This window comes from Ascaphus truei, chromosome 3 (assembly GCF_040206685.1).
Source record: "Ascaphus truei isolate aAscTru1 chromosome 3, aAscTru1.hap1, whole genome shotgun sequence".
NCBI classification, from domain to species: domain Eukaryota; kingdom Metazoa; phylum Chordata; class Amphibia; order Anura; family Ascaphidae; genus Ascaphus; species Ascaphus truei.
The window spans coordinates 151,584,288-151,608,274 of record NC_134485.1 but is presented as its reverse complement, the minus strand read 5'-3'; the positions used below and the strand labels follow the sequence as shown (position 1 = coordinate 151,608,274).

General features: G+C 44.6%; 1 protein-coding gene across 8 annotated transcripts in view; it reads right to left on the bottom strand.

The window, feature by feature from the left end:
- The window catches only part of RPS6KB1 (ribosomal protein S6 kinase B1), a 128,361-nt gene that overhangs the window by 37,584 nt on the left and 66,790 nt on the right, over window positions 1-23,987 (bottom strand). For all 8 annotated transcript variants that reach the window (XM_075589647.1, XM_075589648.1, XM_075589649.1 and 5 more), the window contains one exon: window positions 15,448-15,538. In XM_075589647.1, coding sequence (XP_075445762.1) covers window positions 15,448-15,538 — 91 coding nt within the window. Of the gene's footprint in view, window positions 1-15,447; window positions 15,539-23,987 lie in introns of those variants that run through there.

Below are 23,987 nucleotides of genomic sequence, written 5' to 3'. Positions count from 1 at the left end.
AATGTAAATCTTGTAAGTACATGTCATCAAAATCTGAATTCTCCTCCACCAGCACAGGGAATAGTTATAACATCATATCCTTTATAAATTGCAACACCACATATGTAATCTACCTACTCACATGTGGTTGCGGCAAACAATACGTAGGCCGAACGATTAGAGCTTTGAAAGTTCGTATACTCGAGCACTTACGCCTAATTATAAAAAAAATGTTAATCACCCTGTTTCATTTCATTTCACTAACTGCAGTATGGGTAATGTCAATAACTTTTCATATACAGGTATAGAACATATAACATGTCCCATTAGAGGTGGAGATAGAAATGGCATTCTAGACAGGAGAGAATTATTTTGGATCTTTACTTTAAATACACGCATTCCAAATGGTCTCACCTCCGATTGGGATCTTGGACCGCTCCTGCTCTAGAAATGGTTAATCAATTACATTTTAAATTTTAGATTGATTTTTGCAAACTTGCCATTTCTTCCTTTCTCCCCTATCTCATGAGAATGGTATCTGCCTTTTTTAATATATACCGTTACCATCCGAGCTCTGAGATATGTTTAGCTAAACTCTTCTATATATATATATATATATGGGTATAATTAACAGTATTGTACTTATGTTTAGTGTACTATAACATATGTCCAATTACAATATAACAAAATACTTATGCTCAACTGAATTGCCTTGTGAACTCTATTTGTAAATTTTTACTAACTTTGCAACTTATGCTTAACATATGGTATAGCAATATATGTATGCTTGATTCAATTATTTTGTGAATTTAACTTAAAAAATAATCTTTAGTAATGAAATCATACCATTTGTTAAAACATGGATTGTCTTATACTTTGCCTATATCCATTCAGTAGGAAGATATAATGATAGTTTTTTTTAATAATTAATTATTTGTATAATCTGTATGGTGAATAATGGCAATGTTTAATCAACCTGGAAACCATCCCATGTCAATTTAGTGGCAATTTATTGTACTCCCTTATATCATGAAATACACTATTGCCCTCTATTATGTTTGTGTATATATATTGAGGGACAACAGCTTCCACCCGACACACACCAAACATGCAACCATCTACAGTCAAGCCATACGATACAACCGGATATGCTCCAACACAGCAGACAGAGACCAGCAGATTAAAGCCTTGAGATCAGACTTTATAAACCGTGGATATAACCACAGAATTGTAGACCAGCAAATTCACAAAGCCACCAGAATACCAAGAAGTGATCTCCTTGAATACAAACAGAAGGAGACAAGCGACAGGGTACCTTTGGTGGTCACATATAACCCACACCTAGGAGCCCTACGCAAGATCGCCAGGAAACTACAACCCATCCTCCAGGAAGATACAAGACTGCAACGGGTCTTCCCTGAAGCACCCTTATTATCATACAGACAACCCCATAATCTCAAGAACATTATGGTGAGGAGTAAAGTATTCAGCAGTACAACTGAATGCGGGACAAAACCATGCCAGGACCCAAGATGCAAAACCTGCGCAATGCTCTACACAGCGGACACAATACAAATACAACACAAGAATCGGGAATACAAAATCAGAGGGTTCACCTGTTCCTCCAGCAATGTCGTGTACCTCATCATGTGCATGAAATGCCCAGGGGGCTGCTACTACATAGGTGAGACAGGACAGGGGCTAAACAAGAGAATGAACCTGCATCGCCACAGCATCACACGCGGAACAAGAGACAGTCCTGTTGGCGAACATTTCTCTGACTCTGGCCATAAGATGAACGATCTGAGGGTTGCCATACTCAAAGGTAATCTTAAAACACTGAAAGAGAGACGGTTGCATGAATACAAATTTATGCAACTGTTCGGGACACTTAGCAGTGGCCTAAACAGAGATCGAAATTTTATGAGTCATTACTGACACTAGCGAACTCTCTTCCCATGAGCGCTAAAGGCCATGTCTGTACATACTGTGCTATATGTATGCACACACAGCTGTCTCTCACACATACCAATACTCCTTATTTTTCCATCCCTATACACCAATAGGGACCACATAGTATCCACACACACTTTTAGTTGTGCTACAAACTCTCACATTTCCACACCCACCCACACCATTTATATCCCCTCTCACTCCACACACACCTTGTGTAGAGCACTGTTTATACTGTGGGCTCTCCATTCATTCTTTTTTTTTTTTTTTCAATGTTTTTATTAGGCATTTTTAGAGAATACAACATTTCTGACATATTTTGTAGCCTAATATTTTCCAAAACATATTTTTTTTAAAGGGGGGGAAAGAAAGGCAACCTAAGTTGTCCATGAAAAAAGGGAGGGGAGCCTTCATAGAGAGAAGGTAAGGAGGGAGGGTGGTGGTGTAGTTGAGGGGGTGGGAGGAGGGGGGGGGATGGGCGGGGGAGGGTATTGTCGTCCTACTGGGCTGATAGGGTGTAGCTGGTGAAGTTCGTACTGATTTTTCCTTATGGGGGGGGGGAGTTAGTCTCCCACCTCCCTGGGTTGGTCGGGGCGCTCTGGTAAAGTGGAACCAGGGTTCCCATATATCCTCAAAGGCCGGGGTTTTTTGTCTGATGTTGGCTGTGAGCCTATCCATGGTCATTACTTCCCCAATCCTTTTCTTTATTGTATTGAGCGCTGGCGTAGCTGTTTTCCTCCAGGAGGCCGCAATACAGCATCTCGCCGCAGTGAGAATGAAGGATATTAATTTCCTGGTGGGCCGAACTATATTCGGCATGGGTGCTGCCAACAGGAAGGTCAGTGGTTCAATAGGGATTTCTAGGCCTGTGACCTCTTTTATAAGAATTTGGACCTTGGCCCAGTATTTCACAATTTCTGGACAGGTCCACCAGATGTGGGCCATGTCCCCTCTATTACCACAGCCTCTCCAACATTGGTCTGATGCCAGAGGGTAGATCTGGTTTAATCGTGCTGGGGTAAGATACCAGCCAAACATGATCTTATAGATGTTTTCCTTAATTGTGGTGCAAAGGGAAGTTTCTGAGGCTGCCTGCCAGATTTCCTCCCAAGTCTCTCTTTCTATATCAACGTTTAGGTCAGCTGACCATCGCAGCATGTAGTCGTGCTGTGTAGGGGACGTTGAGCGCATTAGAATATTGTATATGTCTGAGATGAGTCCCTTCTGGTAAGACTTGTCCTCACACAAGAGTTCAAACGTCGTGAGAGTGGGGTATTCTGGATGAGGGCACGTAGTTCTGACAAAGTTACTAATTTGTAGATATTTAAAGGTGTCCAATTTTGTAATTTTAAATTTGTTCCTCAGTTCTTGGTAGCTCAGGAGCTTCCCTAGGCTCAGTACGTCAGCAATCGCCTCTATACCCCGTGTGTGAAGGTGGGCGAACAGCTTAGATCCGCATCCTGGAGGGAATTTAGGGTTATTAACGAAGGGCGTGAGTTGTGAGTTTATGGATGTGAGGTTAAATTTAAGTTTGCAACTGGACCAGGTGTCCTACGTGAATCGTGAGGCCTGTAGCTTAAGATTGTGTAAGTGGCCGTCTCCTCTGTTCAGGCTCCAGAGGCAGGCTTGCAGAGCAGGCAGTTTGGCACACCGAGTTTCCATTCCCACCCAGCAACATCGGGTCGGGTCTGAGTTCCACATTACTACCTGCCTGAGCTGAGCGGCTAGATAATATTTATATAGGTCAGGCACCCCCATCCCTCCTCTGGATCTCGTGGTTATCAGGACTGATCTGGCTACCCTGGGTCTCTTACCCTGCCAAATGAAGTGGAGTAGTCTATTCTGTATATATTTTAGATCGGCGGCCGGGATCTGGATTGGGAGCGTCTGGAATAGATACAACATTCTTGGGAGTATATTCATTTTGGTAGAGATCATCCTCCCAATCCATGAGATCTGATAACCTTCCCACCGATCTAGATCCCTTTTGATCTGATCCCATAGTTTCGGGTAGTTATCCCTATATAGGTCCCGATAGTGCCTAGATACATTAATTCCCAGATACTTAATGCATGAGGGGCACCATCGGTAGCTGAAATTTAGCTTGAGGAGTTTGATTGTGGGATCGGGAAGACTAATATTTAGGGCCTCAGATTTGTCGCTATTTATTTTATATCCTGATACCTTTCCAAACTCCGTGAAACCCAGTGATTCAGTGTGGCGCTAAAACACAGTGATAGTGATATTTAAATAATATTAAATGATATATTGTATAACTGAAAGAAACTCTCAACCTTCCAGGGAATATACACTGATTCCCTCACAAAACGTATGAATCCAGGACAGGAAGGGAGCAGGATCATCAGGAAAACCCAGAAAAAAACATACAATAACAAATCATAGTGTAGTACTTATGGACAATTATGGGTCAGAATTCAAGAAGAAACTTGGCTCTTACGGATCGCCTACTTACAAGAAGCAGGATAAAAAACAGCGTTTTTGTATGTAAAGTTGAATAATATATTCCTCCGCCTAAGATAGCAGCATACAGCAGTCACTGATGATTGTAAGCTGGATGGTGTGATCGCCGGGGCTTTCGCTCTCACAAACCAGCAACCGCATTCATACAGAGAGAAGAGGGAAACATAGTGTGTACCAGGTAACACTAAAAATTTATAGAAGAAGCATAGAAATGTGTACTCACAATGCAACGTGTGAGCACATTCACATAGGTATCTTGGATATCAGGCAGCTACATACACGGCTTAGCAGTTGGAAACGTCCTCCGCTCCACTCAGAAATCCCCTCCTCGAGGGTGCCCCCTCGTCCGGATAGATGGCGTCTGACGTCACTTCCTGGCCTCGGAGTGACGCCTTTTCCGGTAAGGATGGGAAGATCAGGGGGTATGGAAGACTCGCCGAGCCGCAGCAGCAGTGCCTCTGGGGTTGGAGCAGGCTATCAGACCGTCAGTGTATGATGCAGCTGTACTCTGTCTCCTTCCTTAGCTTGGCTCAACGCGTTTCACTGCATCCGCAGCTTCCTCAGGAGCAATAATCATGTCCCCTAATGAGTGTTACTTAAGTAGCATCATCATTTGAGATACTAATTGAAAACACATTTAGTTAATTTACACACAGATTCTCCCACAAGGGTACACAATTCTGTGGCCAAAAATATCGACGCATAAAATACATATAATAAATTTAATTTTAATCACTCTATATTAAGAGGTACTAGAGATAAAAACATAATTAAAAACTATGATTAAAAAACTAAGATCATAATAAAACTCAAGTTGATAGTAATTAAATGGAGAGGATCCATATGCATACACAGGGGGAAAAAAGAGAGAAAGGACATTGATTAGTTAAAGGGACATAGGTATAAAATAGACCAGCATAATTTAATATAAAAGAATAAAAGATACAGATTAAATATGTGAATTATATCAGAATAGCCAAAGTGCATAGTGCAATAAATAAATAAAGTGCAATAATTAGAGGAAAGGTGCAATCTCAAAATCCACATTAAGACCATTTGGCGTCAAAGTGTTGAGTTTATGTACCCAGTACATTTCCCTTTTACTTAAGTCTAAATTTCTGTCTCTACCTCTCCAATGTTGTGCCACATGTTCTATAGCAGTAAATTTTAATCCTGCTACATTGGAGTTGTGGAATATGGAAAAATGTTTAGATACATTATGGGTCTGAACACTTCGTCTAATATTACTCAAATGCTCTATGATACGTGTCTTAATATGTGTTGTTTTACCCACATATTGTAGTCCACATGGGCATTCAAGAAGGTAAATGATGTGGTTTGAATTACAATTCATGTATTGTTTTATTTTATATTCCTCATTTCTGTTGTTACTCTTAAATTTCTTTTTTTCTTGGTTTTTATGTCTACAGGCGGTGCATGAACTACACCCATAGAATCCTTCTAGTTTTTGAAGCCATCCATTTTTATTTTTATTTGATTCAACCATTTTGATTGCACTTGGTGCTATCATTCCCTTCAGGTTTATTTATTTATTTATTTAAAGACACTAATATAACACACACACACCCGGTGAAAGATGATTTTTTAGATGAGGAATTCATTAAATTAGAAAGACTACTAATTAAAGATACCAGAAGATGGCTAGACCTTAAATTCTTAAACAGATATATGGATTGTAAGCGTATCCCAAGAGGCCTAAGATTCACAAAGAACCCATCATCAAATTTGGATGATGAGGAGTTTGTGAAGAAATGGCATGAAACAATTGACAATTGCTCCTTTAATCTTATGACATCCTTGATAAACCAACATAAAAAGCATATCAAGAAAATTGATGAAGAGGTTGTCATAATAGAGGAGAAATTGGCACATATGGAAGATACTATTGAATTTAAAATTAAAGATCATGAACTAAAAAAGAAAATTGATAAATTAGAACAAGAACTTTTTACTAGCAAAACAAATAAATTTCAGAGAGATGAGGAAGATTACCTCAGAGGGGAACAAAGAGATTGGAAGAAAAAGAAAAGTTTTAAACCACAAAGTAGATTTGAGGAAAAAATGGTTAAAGATCCCCTAAATATACCAGGGAAATATGGAAGCAAACCATATCTTGAGAATGATAAACATCATTTTATACCTAGATTGCCATGGAGAGATAATTATGATCCTAAATTGTCACATGGCTCTAGGAAAGATTTTACACCTAAAAAACATTTTAATCAAGAAAGAGAATTAAGGGAGAGAGATCTATATAGAGAAAGAGAATTCTTTAATGAGAGAATACCACTAAGAGAAAGAGAACAAGCATTAGAAAGGGAAAGACGTAGAGAGAGAGAGATGATTAGGGAAAGAGAACAGAGAAGAGAAAGAGAATTTAAGGAAAGAGAAGCACAAAGAGAAAAAGAGAAGGAACAAAGAAGGGAGAGAGAACATAAGGAAAGAGAGTTAAATAGAGAAAAAGAATTACAGAGAGAAAAAGATACTATTAAGGAGAGAGATCACAAAAGATATAAGGAACAGAAAGAGAAGGATAAAGAGAGAGATAGGAAAGAGCGAGAATATCAAAAGGAGAAAGAACTAAGAAGAGAAAGAGATCTAAGAAAGGATAGAGAAAATAGAAAAAGAGAAAGATATGATTCTGCTAAATATGCAAAAGCGAGTAGATCTCGCTCTCCGATTGGAACAATAGGGACAAATGACCTTTTAGACATAAGTATTTGGGAAACAAAAAACCCATTTACTCCCCTCTTAGAAAAAGAAGAGGGGAGCCATTACCCCAAAGGGGAAAGAGACAGAGAGGCAAGCGGGGGGGGGAAGAAAGAAAATAGTAAAAAAGTCCCTCCCAAATTACACCAAAAATATCTTCAATCTGAGTAATGTAGAACTAACATCATCCCAATTAAGTGTCATTTCTAAGGGTTTGTCTTTTGCCCCTACTTGTGGCCCCAACAACTTTGAGCTCTTTGTGGACGCAAATAAATATATACGTAAATTAACGGTAAAAAGATTTTTTCTTAGCAAAAATGTTGAATCAAGGATGACTAATCCAAAACAAATTGTCGAAATAGAAAATGACAAATTTAAGCATACCACTCTTAAAAATAAAGCGACCTTTAATCCTACTTACTGTAAAGGCAATCATATTGAGGTTTTTTATAATCTAATTGTCAAAGATTTTGAAGAGCTCTCAAAGAAAAACAACAAATCACAAATGAGAAATAATTTGAATAAGGAAGAGAGGGATGCCCTAGAAGAAATAACAAATAATACCAACATAGTTATTAAACAGGCTGATAAAGGAGGAGGGATAGTCATCCAAAATAGAGATGACTATCTAAAAGAGGCCCACCGTCTTCTAGGAGACAAAAAGACTTATGAAATTCTAAAATATAATCCTACTGCTACCTTTACCAATGATTTAAAAATACTTTTGGATCGAGGTAAGGAATTGGGTATATTAAATGAAGGCGAATATAATTTCTTGTTTAAAGAACACCCCCAATTGCCAATATTATATACATTGCCTAAGGTCCACAAGAGTTTGACGCAACCCCCCGGGAGACCGATAATCTCCGGGATTAACTCTCTAACATCAAATTTGTCATCTTATATTGATACTTTCCTCCAAGATCATGTGAAGACACTCAAATCGCACCTGAAGGACACTGCAGACGTATTGCATTTATTAGAGAGCGTAACATGGAAGAATGAGTTCATCATGGCCACTATAGATGTTGCGTCTCTCTATACGTCTATAGAGAAAAATTTGGGCTGTGAAGCAGTGAGCTTCTTTCTTAAACAAGATCCAGATATGAATGAACAGCAAATACAATTCATTCTTGATAGCATTTGTTTTATACTTGACAAAAATTATTTTTGGTTTGATAACAACTTTTACATTCAGAGATGTGGTACCGCCATGGGTACGAGGTTTGCTCCCAGTTACGCCAATCTCTTTATGGGACTCTGGGAGGAACAGCATATATGGCCCGGTGGCGTACTGGGGGCGGACCTTGTCCTTTGGCGGCGCTACATCGATGATGTGATTTTGATTTGGCAAGGCAGTCAGGAAAGTGTGGACGCCTTTTTGTCAGGTATAAATACAAATAATTATAACCTACAATTTACCTCAGCTACTAGTACAAGCTCCCTTAATTTCTTGGATCTCAATATCTATATAGAGAATGGTATTCTAAAAACTAGGTCCTATTTTAAGGAAGTGGACAGCAATAACTACATCTTACGTACAAGCTGCCACCAGAATTTATGGATGGACAATGTCCCTTATAATCAGTTCAGGAGGATGCGCCGTAATTGCACTGATACATTGGTATTTAATGATCAGTGCAATATACTAAAAGAACGCTTTGTTGAAAAACAGTACAATCCAGGACTCCTGGACGTTGCATTTGAAAAGGCTAATTGTCTAGATAGAAAGGATCTAATAATACCAAATAAAAAAGAGAAAGTTTTAAACACAAATTTTGACACAGCATTCTTAACTTCTTTTAATAAAGAATCAAACAATATCAAGAAAATAGTCAACAAACATTGGCATGTTTTATTAAATGACCCAATTCTGAAGGATAACATGCCACAACACCCCAAGGTGATCTTTAAAAAAGCTAGAAACCTGAAGGGAATGATAGCACCAAGTGCAATCAAAATGGTTGAATCAAATAAAAATAAAAATGGATGGCTTCAAAAACTAGAAGGATTCTATGGGTGTAGTTCATGCACCGCCTGTAGACATAAAAACCAAGAAAAAAAGAAATTTAAGAGTAACAACAGAAATGAGGAATATAAAATAAAACAATACATGAATTGTAATTCAAACCACATCATTTACCTTCTTGAATGCCCATGTGGGCTACAATATGTGGGTAAAACAACACGAGCAATTAAGACACGTATCATAGAGCATTTGAGTAATATTAGACGAAGTGTTCAGACCCATAATGTATCTAAACATTTTTCCATATTCCACAACTCCAATGTAGCAGGATTAAAATTTACTGCTATAGAACATGTGGCACAACATTGGAGAGGTAGAGACAGAAATTTAGACTTAAGTAAAAGGGAAATGTACTGGGTACATAAACTCAACACTTTGACGCCAAATGGTCTTAATGTGGATTTTGAGATTGCACCTTTCCTCTAATTATTGCACTTTATTTATTTATTGCACTATGCACTTTGGCTATTCTGATATAATTCACATATTTAATCTGTATCTTTTATTCTTTTATATTAAATTATGCTGGTCTATTTTATACCTATGTCCCTTTAACTAATCAATGTCCTTTCTCTCTTTTTTCCCCCTGTGTATGCATATGGATCCTCTCCATTTAATTACTATCAACTTGAGTTTTATTATGATCTTAGTTTTTTAATCATAGTTTTTAATTATGTTTTTATCTCTAGTACCTCTTAATATAGAGTGATTAAAATTAAATTTATTATATGTATTTTATGCGTCGATATTTTTGGCCACAGAATTGTGTACCCTTGTGGGAGAATCTGTGTGTAAATTAACTAAATGTGTTTTCAATTAGTATCTCAATTGATGATGCTACTTAAGTAACACCCATTAGGGGACATGATTATTGCTCCTGAGGAAGCTGCGGATGCAGTGAAACGCGTTGAGCCAAGCTAAGGAAGGAGACAGAGTACAGCTGCATCATACACTGACGGTCTGATAGCCTGCTCCAACCCCAGAGGCACTGCTGCTGCGGCTCGACGAGTCTTCCATACCCCCTGATCTTCCCATCCTTACCGGAAAAGGCGTCACTCCGAGGCCAGGAAGTGACGTCAGACGCCATCTATCCGGACGAGGGGGCACCCTCGAGGAGGGGATTTCTGAGTGGAGCGGAGGACATTTCCAACTGCTAAGCCGTGTATGTAGCTGCCTGATATCCAAGATACCTTTATGTGAATGTGCTCACACGTTGCATTGTGAGTACACATTTCTATGCTTCTTCTATAAATTTTTAGTGTTACCTGGTACACACTATGTTTCCCTCTTCTCTCTGTATGAATGCGGTTGCTGGTTTGTGAGAGCGAAAGCCCCGGCGATCACACCATCCAGCTTACAATCATCAGTGACTGCTGTATGCTGCTATCTTAGGCGGAGGAATATATTATTCAACTTTACATACAAAAACGCTGTTTTTTATCCTGCTTCTTGTAAGTAGGCGATCCGTAAGAGCCAAGTTTCTTCTTGAATTCTGACCCATAATTGTCCATAAGTACTACACTATGATTTGTTATTGTATGTTTTTTTCTGGGTGTTCCTGATGATCCTGCTCCCTTCCTGTCCTGGATTCATACCTTTCCAAACTCTGTCAGTTCCATCTGGAGGTTGGGGAGGGAAGTTAGGGGTCTGGTCAAGGTCAGGATAATATCGTCAGCGAATAGGGAAATTTTGTATTGTTCAGTGGCCATAGGTATACCCTGGATGTTTGGGTTTTGTCTTATTTTGGCCGCCAGTGGTTCAATCGTGAGAGCGAAAAGGAGAGGGGGCAACCCTGTCGGGTACCATTTCGAATGTGGATTTGTTCCGCTCCTCCACCCGATAGTCTAATTGAGGCGGATGGAGTTTGGTAGAGCGCCTGGACACCCGTGAGAAAGGAGTCCCTGAATCCGAATTTTTTTAATGTTTGGTCTAGGAACAGCCAGTCAATTCTGTCAAATGCCTTCTCTGCGTCTAAGCTTAGTAACATAGCTTGTGAGTCTGTAAGGTGGGCATGGTCAACAAGATTAATGATTTTACGGGTATTGTCTGAGGCCTGACGGCCCAGGACAAACCCGACCTGGTCCATGTGTACTAGTCTCGGGAGAATTGGATTAAGTCTGTTCGCCAGTATTTTACTGTATAGTTTTAGATCATTGTTCAACAGTGAGATTGGTCTATAGCTACCGCATTGTGTGGGGTCCTTCCCTTCTTTAAGGATTATGGCCAAATTGGCGGACGACATTGAAGATGGGATAGGACATCCTTCTAAAAATGAGTTGAACAATTGTAAAAGGTGGGTGGACAGAATGGGGAGAAACTTCTTATAGTAGGCATTTGTGAAACCATCATCAGGGCCCGGCGCTTTAGAAATTTTGGAGGCCTTAACGGCCCATTCTAGTTCTTCCGCCGTTATTTTGGCGTTCAGGAGAAGGATTTCCTCCTCTGTTAATGAGGGGAGGTTGCAATCAGCTAGATAGTCAATGGTAGCCGATAGCTCCTTCGGGTCTGGGCTAGCAGAGTGAGCCCTTAGGTTATATAATTTAGAGTAAAATTTAGTGAATTCCTCTGCAATTTTTTTTTCATTGTATAGGAGCTCACCAGCACTATTCCGAATCGCCGTTATTTGCGATCTTTTGTGTATGCCTCGTAACTTGCTAGCAAGAAGTCTGTCGGCCTTGTTCCCTTTATCGTAATACCTCTGACCCGTCCATTTAAGAGCTTTTTCGACATTGTCCATTTGAATTATTCTTAAGTCGCTTCTGGTAGAAGTCAACTGTTTATAAATTTTCCGGGAAGGGTTATTTTTATGCTGTTGTTCTAAACTTATTATTTTGTCTGTTAGCTCTTTGGTTTGTTTAAGTTTAGTTTTTTTCCTATGGGAGGCAATCGAGATTAAATGTCCTCTAATTGTCGCTTTATGGGCTTCCCACAGGCTCGCTGGAGAGGTCACAGTGCCTATATTTGTCCGGAAATATTCCTTAAGGGATTTTTTGATCTCCCGTACTGTCTCCGAGTGATTCAGTAGGGAGTCGTTCAGTCTCCAGGAATACGAGGTTGTTTTCACGAATGGAATGGATAGGGTCAGGGTGATGGGAGCATGATCTGACCACGTGATTGGGCCGATGTCAGTATCTAGGGCGGCTTCTAGGATGTTCTTGGTAGCAAGAAAGTAGTCTATACGGGAATATGTCTGGTGAGGGGCCGAGTAAAAGGTATAGTCCCTTTGCCCCTGGTGTTGTGTTCTCCAGATGTCTAAGAGTGAAAAGTCCCCCATTATGTCCTTGAATTTTTTCCCCAGTCTTTGTGACTGGGTGGATTGTTGTCGCCCTGGGAGGCTCGATTGGCTCTCCATTCATTCTTATTCACACTGATACACATACACACTCTTTCTTCACTTGCTTTCAGTAACCCTTTGACACCTCTAGCCATAAAACACATCCACATCGGGGGAAGGACCAGCACAGATAACATTCCAAGAGACACTGTTTTTAAGTAATCCTTGCTTCATTCATTGTAACATCGCCGGAAGAAGAGATCAGTGTATCTCGAAAGCTCGCACAAATAAAAGCATTTCGTTAGCCACAGAACGGTATCATCTATTTATTTTTTGATTAATATATATATATATATATATATATATATATATATATATATATATACAGATTCTTCCAGGTTGACATATGTCATTCATATTGAACTCTGAAATGTGGGTTTTAGCAGACATAGAATTTGCTTAATCTATGAATGTAGCAATTGTTCACCTTTGCTCATGAGATGAGTTTAATCCATTGTTTATGTTTGTTTTTAATTATGTTTTAATGTCTAGGTAACGTTTCTTCATTCATACTAAGGAGTGTTAGTTTGTTAATTTTTTCTGTTTAAAAAAAGTTTGTTTTATTGATATGTCCCGAGCGCGCTGACGTCACACGTCCCGTGTCACTCTTCTCCTGGAACCAGGAAGTGGCGGCGGATTGGTTACGCCAGCGCTGAAACCAGGTATTTAAAAGCACTCGTTTGGGTATTTCTATTCACCTTGATAAAGGGCCATAAGCCCGAAACGCATAGGTGGTCTGTTTTTGTGCTTCTGATCCATTAAAACTTTTATTGTGGGAACGCACCTCTGTGTTTATTTTTACTTCAGTGGAACCAGTGCTTCAGTTTCCTTCCCTGTTCCTAATCGATATCCAGGCAGAAGTTCGGCAACAAGGAATCAGGTACACTGCGCTTCAGCGTAGCAGCCGTACTGTGGGAATGGCCTCTATGCGAGGAGCGGGAGCGGCCCAAAACGAAGGCCTCTGCAAGGCAGGAATGCAGCAGACCGCAGGAAACAGGAAGCAGAAGGTTGGCTTCAGCACAGGAACCAGGACACAGCCTCTGCAATGGAGATATACAGCAGGCCCCAGGAACCAGCCCTCTGCAAGGAGAGAAGGCACCAGGCCTCAGGGAACAGGCAAGGCTGGCGCTGGGGATCCAGCGCTTCAGCACAGGTACCAGGAAGCAGACCTCAGCCAGGGGTGAATGCAGGATATCTCAGGAACAGGATAAGTTAGACACTGGGAATCCAGAGCTTCAGCACAGGTACCGGAAAGCAGACTCCTGTCTGGGGTGAATACAGGAGGTCCCAGGAACAGGATAGAGGGACACAGGGGATCCCACGCTTCAGCACAGGAAGCAGACCTCTGCAGAAGGTCTCAGGAACACGGCAAGAGTAGCACTGGGGATCCAGCACTTCAGCACACCTCTGCAGCAGGTCCCAGGTACAAGGCCAAGACAGAAGTGTTTTGCAAACACTGTTACATCCAAGTAAACTTGGATTATGCTCAGCAAGGAGTCAGAGAAGGAAGCCAGTATAAGAAAGGCAGATAGCCAATCCCAAGACAGGGGTGTGTGGGAATTCTTCCAATGCCAGAACAGAGAGACAGAGCAGCATGATTGCAAACACAGGTGACTTGCTTGCAATTGCAAGGGGAGGTTTGTTTGAGAGCACACCAGCTCTGCAAGAGTGAGCTCCCGCCAAACCCAGGAACGGATTCCTCACATCCGCCTACCCGGCTTGGCATGCCTCTTCCTCTGACGTCAGCCAAGAGACGAGCCCGTTTCTATTGGCAAGTGGGATAGGGTTCTCATGCTCCTCCTACCTCCATGCTAAGGATAGCTTAGCAGAGTGTAAGTAAGGCGATGCCCCAGTCAGAGAACCAGACCATTCTGTGACTTGGGATTGTGATGTTAAGGCGAGCTTTTCAAAGTTGCTCTGTTAGAAATAGCAGAGTAACCGGCTTCATTTTTTGGAGCTAAGAAAGCCTAGACGAGGACCAAGTTCTCATTTTAGAATGTTGTGGTCGCGGCTAAGGATTTTAGCCGAAGAGAGGACCAGCAAGCCCAGGTGGATATCCCGGTCGGGGTAAGTCTTCCAAAGCAGGCACCCCGCACCTATTTGAGCCTAGTTTTGACCCCCCAGACCTCCAGTAAGTTTTTATTTCCTCTGTGTTTTGTGTATTCATTGTGTGTACACAGGTTTTCGCGAATAAACTTCATTTTGTTCTATTACTCTGTTTTGCCTAGTGAATGATCCCGGTATAAATTTGTAAAAAATCCTGGTCTCCCGTGACAATATCTAAAGGAAAAATAAAAGTAAATTCTGGCTTTTGCGTACATTTGTGAGATGCTGCAGTGTTTGGCAACAGAGGGGAAAGGATAACTATAAACAAATATAATCGGGGTCAATACATCCCAAGGACAGTACACACTGACTGGGACATCGCTTATGGTTGGAGGAAAGGAGATTTCACCAGCAACAATAGGAAATGGTTCTTTACAATAGATATCTTCAAAAAAGGATGGACACCTTTTTAGAAAGGAAAGGTATACTGTACAGGGATATACCAAGTAAGTATACATGGGAAGGATGTTGATCCAGGGAGAAATACAAATGTTATTACTGGAGTGAAGAAGGAATTAATGTTTTCCCTTCACTGCATAATGTTTCACTGGGGTTTTCTATTTGCCTTTCTCTACAAATAGCCGGTAAATACAAATATAGGATAAGTATTTTTCGTCTAAATTTAACACAAGTTTAATTTGATGGACATGTCTTTTTGCAACCTCACCTCCTATGTAACTATGTAGCATGTATTTTTTAACTTTTACATCTTTTTTCCCTCTCTTTTTAAACAGACACTGGAACTCTACCTAGATTAACCTCCATGGGCAGTGGAGGGGTTAAGAATCCTAACCAGCACTGACAAAATCCTGCATATGAATAACACTGCACATACCGCTCCGGTCAGCATATCGTACATCAATGCTCCCAAGCTCCACCAGTCAACAGCACGGTTATGACCACTTCTCATTAAAATCTCAGGGGCCCTAGGGAAAATAAATAAAAAAGGACTGTAAAAATGACACATTTTCTCAACAAAGCCCTTACAACAGAAATAGATCTATTTTAAATTGTATATACTGTATTTCCTCGATTCTAAGACGCACCTTTTTTTCCCATTTTCCCCTGTCTAAAATTGGGATGTGCTTTAGGCAGAGACTATGCTACGTACGTGGCCGCGTGCACTCCTGCAGCCCCAGCGACCTGTGAACTTGGCTGCAGGAGATTGGGGAGGCGATGCGGGGGCGTAACAGTCACGTCACGAAGCTGGTTTGTCATTGGCTGAACCAGCTTACGTGACGTTGAAAAGACAATTTTTGATGCCTCCACAAATAGCTGCCGCGTCAACGCGCCACATCGCCTGCAGGCGGGAATCTATGGGTTGTAAAAACGGAGCGCAGCAAGCAGGAAAAAACTAACATGTTAGAGTGGAGGTTTTTCCTGTAACAGACCATGTGTTAACTTCTTCAATAAACCATTTTTAACCAATTTTTGAATCGTAGCCCCCACCTATGTACGTTTTTTCCTGCTACCTGTGCTCATGGAATCTTGCTTGATAATTCTACTTGAGGTACGCTGTGTATCCTGAAAAGCACCGCAATCGTGAGTTGTTACATTTGTACACAGGCAGTATACTAGGCTCTAGGGAGTGTAGCCATTTAGACAGCTGAGTTAGTGGGAGTGTAACAGACCAGCGTGTCCCCGTCACCCCAGGTCCCACAGAGGCTAGCTGTCCCACTCCCTACGTCCCCAAACCCTATCCTCCTCCCTGAGCCGTTCCTCCACGGCACAGTCCGCACGCCCAGGCTTATGCTCTGCGCGCGCACGCGCGCGGTTCCCTCACCGAGCGCGCGCGCTCCCGATCACGGGTTCCCTATCGAGGTACACACGCCCCTCGGCGTGCCTCCGTCACCCCTGCCCTTTCCCTACCTGGTTCCTCCGCTCCTCCTTCTCCTGTGCCGGGCGCCTCCTCCGCTGGACTTCCCCCAACGCTCTGGTGCACGCGCGGTGCGCACGCATAACAGTGTTACAGGAGGCGCGCGCACCCGCTCTAGTTATCTGCTCCCTCCACGCTCTGGCTTCGCCCCCCGTCGGTTGTAGGCAATAACTCTTGATTACCTCCCTGTCTCCTCCCCTGCTCTCACAGACCTATCCCTGCAAATACCCACTCAAACCTCTGCTCCTCCTTTCACTCCTATTGACCCTCCTTCCTTTATTACCCCACTCTGTCCTCTCAGTCCTTGCTCTGCATAGCTTTCCTGTAGCTCCTGTGTGTGCAGTGTCTATGCCTAGCTCCCATGTCTGTTCCAGCTCTGGTTCCTGTCCCTGCCTGTTTGGATTCCCTTGGTTTGAACTTGTGCACTGCTTTGGACTTGACTACGCTGCTATCTCCAACCCTTGAACCCTGGCTTTTGGACATCACTACGCTGCTCTCTCCAAACCCTGAACTCTGGCTCTTGGACATAGCCTTCCGACCTCTGGCGCCCCCGACTCAGCAAGTATAATGTTAACCCTTACTCTCCAGGCCCGGCAACGCTATTACCACACTCCGGGCACGCCCTCACTGCTGTGTGTGTTATACCCTTACCCACCTCAGTACTGTGGACTGGCTAGGTCTGCGGGCATACAGGCGTACAGGGAGCTGCATAAATACATTTCCTTTTTTCTCTCTGCCAGAGAGGATTGATACTTATTTCACTACCCAATTTATGAGCTATTTTCATATAGTGTGGCAATCTCTCACAGGTGCTAATAACCTAATTGGATACAAGGACAAACCCACTTATTTGGCTTAATATTGTGCCATTTATTCTATTTGAGATTTTGGGAGCACTGCTACTTGGGACTTTGTTCTATTTTTGCTTATTGCCTGCAGGCACGCAGGCACTTGGTTAACTGCAATAGCCAACTACGGTACAGTGCTTAACGGGCGCAAGTAAAGACTCCGTTACTATAAGCTCGGCCTTAGAATCGATGTATAAAAAAAAGTCTATTAGGGGGCACTGCTGGAGACCCCCATCCTCCCCCACCCACCCCCCCCACCGGCAGCAGCATGGCTCTCCCCAGAAAATCTGTGTGGAACCGCAGAGGGATCAGCTGGAGATCTCCATATTGCCCAGGAGCATGGCTCCGATTACAGCCCCTGGCTCCCCCCTCATCTGTGTGAAACTGCAGGAGGTGTAGAGGGAGCTCAACAAGATCAGACAATGTACTGTAAGTACCACATGAAGGAATGTAGTGCTGAGGATAAAGTTGTACTATAGTGTAGTGTGGATAAATGTATGCTATTGTCTGCAAGAGAAAAATAAATACATTTCTGCACATTTAATGTAGTGGTTTAATTCCCCCCCAATTTTTTTTTAAAATTAAATCAAGGGTGCGTCTTAGAATCGAGGAAATACGGTATTAAAGAGACACCTACGTGTCTACGGGTTGCAGACCTGTCTAAGACATGCAAATGAACATACAGTAATATTTACAGTTGCTTTATGCTTTACTGTGGAGGGTTTTTGTCACTTTTTTTACCCACCATAACCTTAATGACAGTGGTGATTACCTAGTCTAGTCTCAAACCTGCTAGCCATTAAGACCAGCCTCACACTGATGATACCCATCAAGGTTGAAACATGTATGTGAGTAGGTCTAATGGCTTTGCATCTCATCCCAGCCTCTGTTTAAAAGTTGTGTTTAAAACAGCATGCATTGGCTTGAGGATTGGCTTGTGTAATACGAGCTTGAGACAAAAGGTGGCACTGAGTGCTCATTTGCATGTCATTTCCCAGAATCCCTTGCTGCAGTGGATGCGCTGTATGCTGGCTGACAATGGGGAAAGACAGGGTTGCAGACCTGTCTAAGACATGCAAATGAACATACAGTAATATTTACAGTTGCTATATATATATATATATATATACAGTGTTTGACAAACCTATACATTTGCTCGCCCCGGGCGAGTGGATTTAACATCGTGGCGAGCTCCTATTGGCCCAAGCAGCACACGTTTGGTACTAGGTGGCGAGTAGATTTTTTTGTGTGGCGAATAGATTTTTTGGTGATTTGTCGACCACTGTGTGTATATATATATATATATATATACACACACACACACACACACAGGCCGCAGGATTTTGCTGATTTATATCCCCATCAATGAGCGTTTATGCACACACAGTCAGAGGTACACATAGAGGGTAAAGAGATCTGTCTTCAAGCAAGTTTATTGCAAGTCAAGTGAATAATATTGCATAGGTCTCATGGACTTTGAGCACTGATAATAGGGACTGATTCCTGCTTTTTCTGTATAACTATGACTTCCTCATGATTTTCCAGCAGGGTACATATTTGCAACCAGCATAAATTCCCAAAAGATACACAGAAGTTAAAGCAGCATTCCACCTAGTTTTTCAGTTTTCTTCTAATATTTTATATGTCAAGCATGGGGGTTTGCAAAACGGACTGGTGTGGGGGAGCAAAACGGACTGGTGTGGTGTGGGGGTGCAAAGCGGACTGTTGTAGTGTGGGGGGGGGGGCAAACCAAGTGAGGGGGGGGGAGGAGAGAAGGGGGGAGAAAGGAGAGAAGGGGGGGAGAAAGGAGAGAAGGGGGGGAGAAAGGAGAGAGGGGGGGAGAAAGGAGAGGGGGAGAAAGGAGAGAGGGGGGGGGAGAAAGCAGGGGGTTCATTAGAGCAAGTGCAATGCTAACTAGTAATACTAAATGCGTGCGCACCTTTTTCAAGATTAGCTCGGACGCAGTTGGGTTAGGGGGTTTAAGGTACATGCGCGACTATACAGTGGATAATGTGTGTTCATTGCTCCCCTTATTGCCAGGGACGCGATAGGGTTGTCAGGTTTTTTTTGTACATGCGCAGATGAGTATAGAGTATTTGCGCGCCCCTCCCCTCACTGCCAGGGACGCGATCGGGTTGTTATGGGCTTTTGGTACATGCGCATATGAGTAGAGATTGATCAAGTATGTGCACGCCCTTCCCCTCACTGCTAAGGATGCGATCGGGTTATTAGGGGTGAGTAGTACATGCACGGTGCCACTTAGCAGGACATCTGGGGTCATTGCACATGCGCGATTGAGCAGATTTGGATTTATTATGTGCGCACCCCTCCCCTCACTGCCAGGGACGCGATCGGGTTGTCAGGGGTGAGTAGCGCATGCGCGTCGCAATAGAGCAGGATATTTGGCTTGCCATGGATGCTGTCGGGTTGCCAGCGGCACGGCACAGGAGAGCATGTGTGGATATAGAGAGGTGAGTCTGTTAGGCTGGGAACACAGCACGATCAGGTAGAGCTAATGCGTGCACCTTCCCCTATTATTGTAGATCTTTACAAATAGATGTTCATGTACGTCCCTTTTTATGAACAACATGCCATGCTTTGTTGTGGTTACCACACACGCGATCGGGTTGACTAGTGACGTCATTACATGAACGACAGAGGTAGACTATGTGACCAATCGTGCAAGGTTTTAGATTAAGTTATTCGATTGGTATCAGCATGTTTCAGTGGCTGCAATATGTTGAGGGTTGGACCTGGGATGGTAATTTGGATTTCTCATTATTGTTTTCAGGTGATTCTATGTATGTGTTTAGGGGTATATAAGGGTGCTTGTATCAGTCTGTTGTGCACTGCCCTGAGGAAGGTCCCTCTACGAGGACCGAAACGTTGGCGGCCCTGTGTTTCATAATACACTTTTTTTCATCAACTTTGCGGTGTGCTGTCTTCTTTGGTCATCAGGATTCCCCTGGTTACCACACGTCTATCATTTACATATGGGACAAGCATCTGCCTACCAACTGAAACGTGAGTGCAAATCTCCATACCATGACTATATACACACACACACACACACACACACACACTCACACACACAAGCCCCCCCCCACCCGCAGGATTTTGCTGATTTATATCCCCATCAATGAGCGTTTATGCACACACAGTCAGAGGTACACATAGAGGCTAAAGAGATCTGTCTTCCAGGAAGTTTATTCAAGTCAAGTGAATAATATTGCATAGGTCTCATGGACTTTGAGCACTGATAATAGGGACTGATTCCTGCTTTTTCTGTATAACTATGACTTCCTCATGTTTTTCCAGCAGGGTACATATTTGCAACCAGCTAAATTCCCAAGAAGATACACAGAAGTTAAAGCAGCATTCCACCTAGTTTTTCAGTTTTCCTCTAATTTTTTATATGTCAAGCATGGGGGTTTGCAAAACGGACTGGTGTGGGGGAGCAAAACGGACTGGTGTGGTGTGGGGAGCAAAACGGACTAGTGTGCTGTGGGGGAGCAAAGCGGACTGTTGTGGTGTGGGGGGGGGGCAAACCAAGTGAGGGGGGGAAGGAGAGAAGGGGGGAGAAAGGAGAGAAGGGGGGGGGGAAAGTGAGAAGGGGGAGAAAGGAGAGAGGGGGGGAGAAAGGAGAGAGGGGGGGGAGAAGGAGAGAGGGGGGGAGAAAGGAGAGAAAGGGGGAAGAAAGGAGAGAGGGGGGGAGAAAGGAGAGAAGGGGGGAGTAGGAGAGAAGGGGGGGAGAAAGGAGAGAGGAGGGGAGAAAGGAGAGAAGGGTGGAGAAATGAGAGAAGGGGGTGAGAAAGGAGGGGAGAAAAAAGAGAAGGGGGGAGAAAGGAGAAGGGGGGGATAAAGGAGAGAAGGGGGGGAGAAAGGAGAGAAGGGGGGAGAAAGGAGGAGAAAGGAGAGAAGGGGGGAGGAGAAAGGAGAGGAGGGGGGGGAAGGAGAGAAGGGGGGGAGAAAGGAGAGAAGGGGGGGAGAAACAAGAGGGGGGAGAAAGGAGAGAGTGGGGGGGGGGGGGAAAGGAGAGAGGGGGGGGGAAGGAGAGAATGGGGGAGAAAGGAGAGAAGGGGGGAGAAAGGAGAGAAGGGGGGGGAGAAAGGAGAGGGGGAGAGAAAGGAGAGAAGGGAGGGAGAAAGTAGAGAAGGGGGGAGAAAGAAGAGAAGGGGAGAAAGTAGAGAAGGGGGGAGAAAGTAGAGAAGGGGGGGGGGAGAAAGGAGTGAAGGGGGGAGAAAGGAGAGAAGGGGGGGAGAAAGGAGGGAGAAAGGAGAGAAGGGGGGGGCAAAACGGACTGTTGTGGTGTGGGAGGGGGCAAACCAAGTGAGGGGGGGAAGGAGAGAAGGGGGGGAGAAAGGAGAGAAGGGGGGGAGAAAGGAGAGAAAGGGGGGAGAAAGGAGAGAAAGGAGAGAAGGGCGGAGAAAGGAGAGAAGGGGGGGAGAAAGGAGAGAAGGGGGGAGAAAGGAGAGAAGGGGGGGAGAAAGGAGAGAAGGGGGGGAGAAAGGAGAGAAGGAGGGGGGAGAAAGGAGAGAAGGAGGGGGGAGAAAGGAGAGAAGGGGGGGAGAAAGGAGAGAAGGGGGAGAGAAAGGAGAGGAGGGGGGAGAAAGGAGAGAAGGGGGGAGAGAAGGGGGGGAGAAAGGAGAGAAGGGGGGGGGAAGGAGAGAAGGGGGGAGAAAGGAGAGAAGGGGGGGAGAAAGGAGAGGGGGAGAGAAAGGAGAGAAGGGAGGGAGAAAGTAGAGAAGGGGGGAGAAAGTAGAGAAGGGGGGGAGAAAGGAGAGAAGGGGGAGAAAGTAGAGAAGGGGGGGAGAAAGGAGAGAAGGGGGGGAGAAAGGAGAGAAGGGGGGAGAAAGGGGGAGAAAGGAGAGAAGGGGGGGAGAAAGGAGAGAAGGGGGGGAGAAAGGAGAGAAGGGGGGGAAAGGAGAGAAGGGGGGAGAAAGCAGAGAAGGGGGGAGAAAGGAGAGAAGGGGGGAGAAAGGAGAGAAGGGGGGAGAAAGGAGAGAAGGGGGGGAGAAAGGAGAGAAGGGGGGAGAAAGGAGAGAAGGGGGGGGAGAAAGGAGAAAAGGGGGAGAAAGGAGAGAAGGGGGGGAGAAAAGAGAGAAGGGGGAGAAAGGAGAGAAGGGGGGAGAAAGGAGAGAAGGGGGGCAGAAAGGAGATAAGGGGGGAGAAAGGAGAGAAGGGGGAGAAAGGAGAGATGGGGAGAAAGGAGAGAAGGGGAGGAGAAAGGAGAGAAGGGGGAGTAGGAGAGAAGGGGGGGAGAAAGTAGAGAAGGGGGGAGAAAGTAGAGAAGGGGGGGAGAAAGTAGAGAAGGGGGGGAGAAAGTAGAGAAGGGGGGAGAAAGGAGAGATGGGGGGGAGAAAGGAGAGAAGGGGGGAGAAAGTAGGGGAGAAAGGGGGGAGAAAGGAGAAGGGGGGGAGAAAGGAGAGAAGGGGGGAGAAAGGAGAGAAGGGGGGATAAAGGAGAGAAGGAGGGGGAGAAAGGAGGGGAGAAAGGGGGGAGAAAGGAGAGAAGGGGGAGAAAGGAGAGAAGGGGGGGAAGGAGAGAAGGGGGGGAGAAAGGAGAGAGGGGGGGAGAAAGGAGAGAAGGGGAGGAGAAAGGAGAGACGGGGGGAGAAAGGAGAGAAGGGGGGGGAGAAAGGAGAGAAGGCGGGGGGGGGGGGGGGAGAATGGAGAGAAGGGGGGGGAGAAAGGAGAGAAGGGGGGGGGGAGAAAGGTGAGAAAGGCTAGAAGGGGGGAGAAAGGAGAGAAGGGGGGGAGAAAGGTGAGAAGGGGGGGAGAAAGGTGAGAAGGGGGGGAGAAAGGAGAGAAGGGGGGGAGAAAGGAGAGAAGGGGGGAGAGAAAGGAGAGAAGGGGGAGTAGGAGAGAAGGGGGGAGAAAGGAGGGGAGAAAGGAGAAGGGGGGGAGAAAGGAGAGAAGGGGGGGAGAAAGGAGAAGGGGGGAGAAAGGAGAGAAGGGGGGAGAAAGGAGAGGAGGGGGAGAAAGGAGAGGAGGGGGAGAAAGGAGAGAAGGAGGGGAGAAAGGAGAGAAGGGGGGAGAAGGAGAGAAGGGGGAGAAAGGAGAGAAGGGGGGGAGAAAGGAGAGAAGGGGGGGGGAGAAAGGAGAGAAGGGGGGAGAAAGGAGAGAAGGGGGGGAGAAAGGAGAGAAGGGGGAGAAAGGAGAGAAGGGGGGGAGATAGGAGAGACGGGGGAGAAAGGAGAGAAGGGGGGGAGATAGGAGAGACGGGGGAGAAAGGAGAGAAGGGGGGGGAGAAAGGAGAGAATGGGGGGAGAAAGGAGAGAAGGGGGGGAGAAAGGAGAGAAGGGGGGGGGAGAAGGAGAGAGAGGGGGGATAAAGGAAAGAAGGGGGGGAGAAAGGAGGGGAGAAAGGAGAGAAGGGGGAGAAAGGAGAGAAGGGGGAGGAGAAAGGAGAGAGGGGGAAGGAGAGAAGGGGGAGAAAGGAGAGAAGGGGGGGAGAAAGGAGAGAGAGAAAAGAGGGGGGAGAAGGAGAGAGTGGGGGGGGGGGGGAGAAAGGAGAGAGTGGGGGGGGGGGGAGAAAGGAGAGAGGGGGAGGGCAAGCAGACTGGTGTGGGGGGGGGGGGGGGCAAAACGGACTGTTGTGGTGTGGGAGGGGGCAAAACGGACTGTTGTGGTGTGGGAGGGGGCAAACCAAG